Consider the following 5,690-nt stretch of genomic DNA (forward strand, 5'->3'; position numbering starts at 1 on the left):
GCGGCGAGCCCGGAAGCCGAAAGGAGGTGCTGTCAGCCCGCGACCCGTCTCTCCAGATCCCCGAGCTCGCACCAGGCCGCCGCCGCCGCCGACCGCACGTCTGCTCTGGCTCCGCAGAACACGCAGGCTCAAGGTCGCCCGGCGGGAACCAAAGCTCCAGGTACCCCGGTGGGCAGCATCCCGACCCGCCTCTGCTTGGCGTCCGAAGCCCGCGCTCTTGCTTTGGACTTGACGGAGAGGTCCGCTCGTCCTCCAGCCTCCGCCGGATTAACCGCCGGCGTGCATCTTCAGGTCTCTTGCCTTCTCGCACCCAGGCTGGAACGTGCCTTTCCTCTTACCATCTCCGCTGCTCCTCTCTCTCTGCCACTTACCAAAGCTGTATTTTCACTTTCACGTTTGTGACTACTTGTGTATAAAGTTCTAAGTTAATACGTGAGGCGAAAATTCACTCACCTTGAAATTTCAAAATCACCCTTGAAAAATCGCCCATAAATCACAAGATTTGGTGTCTATTCTCAAGGCAATAATATGCAAGTACACGTGGATAAAACATGACGCAAAGGTGCATAGTAAATAAAAAAATACGGATGCAAAATATAACTTTTAAGTGCAAAAGATAAAACTATCAGGGAAATGAGCCTGCCTGCGACGCCACTGGACTTGTCACTGCCTCCTGCACTAGGCTGTAAGAGGCACGAAGACAGGCCTCGTCTGTTTTTGCTCATCACTACATCCTTGGCGCGTGGCCCTGTGCCTGGCACTTCGTAAGTGTTCAATGATCTATCTCGAATAAATGAACGAACGAATGAATGAGTGAACGCTAGATCCGACTCCGCGACCCGCAGAGCAGGCACATCGAGAAGCGAGAGAGAGCTGCCGGCCCAGCGCTCCGCTCTTAGCCGCGAGGCCGGGATGCTGACAGTGGCCTCCAGGCCCCGCCGCGCCAGCTCCCGGCGGCTGCACGTGCGCCTCCTCCCATTAAGGCCTTGGCGCACGCCCCACCCCGTCGCGCACGCACGCGCCCTGCAGCCCGACAGCCCGGTCAGCCCGCACGCCACGGCTCACCCGCGCGCCCGCTGCCCCTCGCGTCTTTGCCCGCTGGAGGGCGCTCCCCTCCCGCCCCACGCGCCCACACGCGGGCGTCTCTCGGCCCCCCTGCGACTCAACTCCGGACCCTGGGCGCGCGCCGCCTCCTACCTGAGGGCCGGCGAGGGAGGTGCGCGGAAGGGCTGAGGGGCTGAACAAGACCGTAGCGGGAGGCGGGAGGCGGGAAACGAGAGAGCGAGCGGCCGCGGCAGAGGGTCCGGGCGCGGGCGCGCGCGCGCTCCCGGCCCTCGCTCTCTCAGTCGACTCCCGGCCAGAGCCCAACCCTGCTGCCGCGCGCCGCCGGCCTCGCCGCGCCTAATAACAACAGCGCCCAGGGTCAGGTGGCCGCGCGCGGACAGCGCCTCCATTGGCTCGGCGGGGAGCGCGGCGCGCCAGGATTGGCCAGAGGGCGGAGCCTCCGCCGGTGCGGGGGCGGGGCTGGAGAGGGAGGTGGCAGGGGCGGGGCCAGGCCGCGGTCCGCGCCTTTGTGCCCGGCGCGCGCTCTCTGCCCGTTCCGGCTGCATCGCCGGCTGCATCAATAATTCAGAGCGGCGGTGGCGGCGGGAGCGGCCGGTGCGGGCAGGAGGCGGCGGAAGCAGCGGGGATCAAGCGGCAGCGGCTATGCATCCAAGTGCGGCTGGGCAGCCGCGGTACCCCTAAGGCCCGGGCAGGGCTCCGGGAAGCATCGCGCGGGGGGCACGCTTGCCCAGGAGTGCAACGAAGACCTGAAGTGTCCAGAGCGGCGTCGGTGGAGCTGCGCACGGAGCTGAGGAGGGGGTTACGGAGCGGGGCTGGGGCGGGGGGGGGCGGCTGGCGCAGGCAGCCCCCGGGGTGGGGGGCGGGGTGGGCGCCGGCGCCGCGATGCTGGGCGTCGTGGAGCTGCTGCTGCTGGGGGCAGCATGGCTGGCGGGCCCGGCCCGCGGGCAGAATGAGACGGAGCCCATCGTGCTGGAGGGCAAGTGCCTGGTGGTTTGCGACTCCAACCCTACGTCCGATCCCACGGGCACAGCTCTGGGCATCTCTGTGCGCTCCGGCAGCGCTAAGGTGGCTTTCTCTGCCATCAGAAGCACCAACCACGAGCCGTCCGAGATGAGTAATCGCACCATGATCATCTACTTCGACCAGGTGAGTGCTCCGGGAAGATTGGATTGGTGGAGGTTAGGGGAGAGGTGGTAGGTAGATGTTCGATCGTCTCCGAGGTCTCTGCGGAAACGCAGGGACAAGCGTTCTGGACAGATTCTTGCCTACTCCCCTTCGTTCCCGTCTCGTTATAGGTACTAGTGAACATCGGGAACAACTTTGATTCAGAACGCAGCACTTTCATCGCCCCGCGCAAAGGGATCTACAGTTTTAACTTCCACGTGGTAAAAGTCTACAACAGACAGACCATCCAGGTCAGCTGCCGCCTCAGGGCCAGGCCCCAGCCCTGTGCAGGACTACTGCAGGGGGCTACTAGCCGCGGGAGTGAGCGAGCCCTGTGGGGGTGGGAGATGGAAGGGGCAGCTGCATGTGCCCGGGCTGCTTGGAGGGACGGGTAGCAGGTTCTCACGGTTCTGTGGCTTGGACTCTTCCTTGCCTTCCCTGTCATTGGCTCTTGGAACCTGTTCCCATCCCCAGGCACAGTTTTCTGCCTCTGCCTTCTGGGACCCTCCAAAGAGGTTCTCCCTCTATGGGACTCCAGGGAGTTCCCTTAGAGGTTTCTGTTAGCATCCAGGACAGTTCCCGCTTCGGGAAGCTTTCCGCGATCCTCGCCCTCAGCACCACGGACAGTATCCCCGACCCTGTCCCAGCTCTGAAGCCCGCGAGACGCCTGTGCGCTTGCGTTCAGCGCCACGCTCGGGGAGGGGGGGTGTCTCCTGGCGTCTTTATGGGGGCCGACTCCGGATTTCTGAAAGAGCAGCGCCGCGCCATAGCAGTTTAAGGGTGGAGACACAAGGGAGGGGCATAGTGCCACTCCCTCCTGGCTCCGGCCTTTCCTTAGCCAGCACTCACCGGCTCTCCAGGTTCCCAAAGGTGTCCAGGATTCCTTTGGGCGGACACAGAAGGCGGAACGCGCGGTTGGGGAGAGGGCGCAGGGCCTTTGGCTTCTGGTGCCACCGCAAGGGCAAAACCAGGCGGTGGCGGGCAAGGCTGGATCTGGGACGGGAACCGAGCCCGGGGTTTGGGGATGAAGCACAGAGTGCAGCTCTGCACGAGATTTCTCATCAGCCGAAGCCTTGCCTGGCTCCTCCATTGCGTCTCTGCTGTGTCCTGGCAGCCGGGTCCGGGAGGAGCCAGGCGTTTTGTTTGTTTGTTTCTATTTGTTTGTGTTCCCGGAAGCGCCAGTTGCCTGAGTTTCTCTTTGAGGCTGGGGGGAGGGCGAGGCTGAAGGCCTCTGGGCGCTTGAGCCACCTACGGGTTCATTAAACTGGATAAAAGAGCGAATCAGGATTCTATTGGGGCGTCCAAGAAATGAAAGTGACTCCGGTTTTGGGGGCAGACCCTTCCTGTCACCCAGATGGGCCGTCTTTCGCCTCATTGGACCCTCAGCAGTAGACTGCAAAGCGCCTTTTCTTTCCGCTCTCCCGCCCCACCCCCGCCCCCTGCTTCCAGGCCTTACGGCTGTTAGCCAAGCAGCGAAGGTTCGCGGCTTTATCGCCGCTTCGGTACCCGCCTAGGTTGCGCCTCTGAAGCGGGCCTGTCTCTTTCTCAGGTGAGCCTCATGTTAAACGGGTGGCCGGTGATTTCAGCCTTCGCTGGTGACCAGGACGTGACCCGGGAAGCCGCCAGCAACGGAGTTCTAATCCAGATGGAGAAAGGCGACCGAGCATACCTCAAGCTGGAGCGGGGAAACTTGATGGGGGGCTGGAAGTACTCGACCTTCTCGGGATTCCTTGTATTTCCCCTCTGACTGGCTCATCGCGGGAATGGAGGCAGGGAGAGGGCGAAGGCAGGAGGGGAAAATGATAAAGAGGCAGAACTTTAGAGGACGAGAAAGCGGCACGACTTGAAACTTCCTACATGTTCCCCAGCTATATCCGGGTAAAAGGTGCGCGCCCGGCGGTCGGACAACTTTGTCCGTTTCCTCTAGGAGAAGTAAATTCCGCTTAGCTCTGCGCACTCCCATTTCCAAAAATAAACTCGCCTCCCCCATTCCAGTGGCAGTAATCAAGAGAGACTCCTTGTCATTGTTTCTTACCCTCATGTTCATGTTCCCTACAATTTATATAAAAGAAACTTTGCATTTCACTGTATAATGTGAAATATCTTCCTCCTCTGAGTCGCCATCTGAATCTTTACAAACGCTGAAATCTAATATGTCCCTCCCCCCTTTTTTATTTTGGAGAGGGGGGAAGGTTTTTTGTTTGTTTGGTTTTTGTTTTTGTTCTTTTGATGGGGAGGTAATTTGGCAAGTATTGCTCGGAAAACACCGCTCGAATTAATTAGCTGAAGATACTTTGTATCCTCGGCTGCTTGTTAGCAGAGAAAGGACTCACCTTAGTGGAGACTGGTTTAAAATATATATATATATATATAAATATATATCATTTGTACACGAAGAACTCTTCCCAGTGGAAACTGGCTGTATTTCCGTATTTCTATGTCCTATTCGGAGTGATCGTGAAATGTAAGGCTGCTTGATGTTCTGATGCTTGTTAATGCCCTCGTGTTCTGTGGCTCCACTAAACGCCAGGAGGTTCTTCCGGACGCTTCCTCGTCCTCTGTAACATACCTGTGAATAGCCAAGATTTAATTTTGCTTTAATCCAATAAAGTTGAAGTGGGACTTTTATTTTTCTGAAACGGCTTCCTAAAGTCCGCACCTTCCCCAGTTGCGAGGTCTGGAGGCAGGGGTGCGGAAGGGCGAGATTCAGAGGGGTAGGGGACTTGGTGGGATGCAACCCAAGAAAGGCCAGGGCAGGAGGGCTTCCTCGCCAAATCGGCCTGCGCTCCTTCCTGCGCAGGCCTAGGGCCAACACTGCATTCGCCCCGTGCTCCCTGCTTTGGCGCAAACGTAAGAAATTTGGCTGAAATCTTGCTAGGCCAGGCCCGGCTGGCCGCCTGGAAGCGAAGTTTGGGCTTTTCGCAGTCCAAATGCATCAGGAGTAAATCCCAACTCGAAGAGCCGGAACCTTTCTGCCCTAAGCGTCACGCTTCCCACGCCTCTGCCTCTGGACTGTCGGCTCACAGATCCCGAAGCAGCGTATGTTTTATTTCGCCGCCTCTGAATTCCGAGTCCTCCCTGCCGTATTACCCCGCCCCCGGGACCTGTGATCGCGCTCATCGCAGGACTTTTATTCAAGAGGTTCGTCCAGGAGTTTTGATTGTATCGGAACATAATGTGAAAGCAAAATTGAAATAAACGACTTCGTTTTAAGTCTGGAAGTCTGACCAAGTCGCTTCGGCCGAGGGGAGGTCGGGCGCAGGAAAAGAGGTGGGCAGCCCAGGGGCGGGAGCCGAGGCCTGCATGGGCCCCTCTGGCTCTGTTCCTTTTGGAGGCTTTTACGTAGCCCGAGATTCAGAGATGAATTTAATTAGCTCCTGGAGGCTGGAGAGAAGGGTGGTGTGAGGGATTACTAATAGCATAATAAGCAATGTTTCTCTATTTGTTCCCGCGGCTCCTCC

At 58.8% G+C, this 5,690-nt stretch overlaps 1 protein-coding gene across 1 annotated transcript; it reads left to right on the forward strand.

Annotated features, from left to right (window-relative positions):
- Positions 1-1,596: 1,596 nt before the first annotated feature.
- Positions 1,597-5,450, forward strand: CBLN1 (cerebellin 1 precursor). The gene is made up of 3 exons (XM_007459484.1): positions 1,597-2,211; positions 2,361-2,480; positions 3,779-5,450. Exons 1-3 carry the CDS (start codon positions 1,948-1,950, stop codon positions 3,974-3,976), a joined length of 582 nt encoding a protein of 193 aa, XP_007459546.1. The 5' UTR covers positions 1,597-1,947; the 3' UTR covers positions 3,977-5,450.
- The last annotated feature ends 240 nt before the right edge of the window (positions 5,451-5,690 follow it).

This window comes from Lipotes vexillifer, unplaced genomic scaffold (assembly GCF_000442215.2).
Source record: "Lipotes vexillifer unplaced genomic scaffold, Lipotes_vexillifer_v1.1 scaffold342, whole genome shotgun sequence".
Taxonomy (NCBI): Eukaryota; Metazoa; Chordata; class Mammalia; order Artiodactyla; family Lipotidae; genus Lipotes; species Lipotes vexillifer.

Bases quoted from the DNA above. Each gene is read 5' to 3' on its own strand.
- CBLN1 (XM_007459484.1), top strand. From the start codon at position 1,948: ATGCTGGGCGTCGTGGAGCTGCTGCTGCTGGGGGCAGCATGGCTGGCG. The intron at 2,212-2,360 runs GTGAGTGCTCCG...GTCTCGTTATAG, and splicing joins TGATCATCTACTTCGACCAG to GTACTAGTGAACATCGGGAA. The intron at 2,481-3,778 runs GTCAGCTGCCGC...TCTCTTTCTCAG, and splicing joins ACAACAGACAGACCATCCAG to GTGAGCCTCATGTTAAACGG.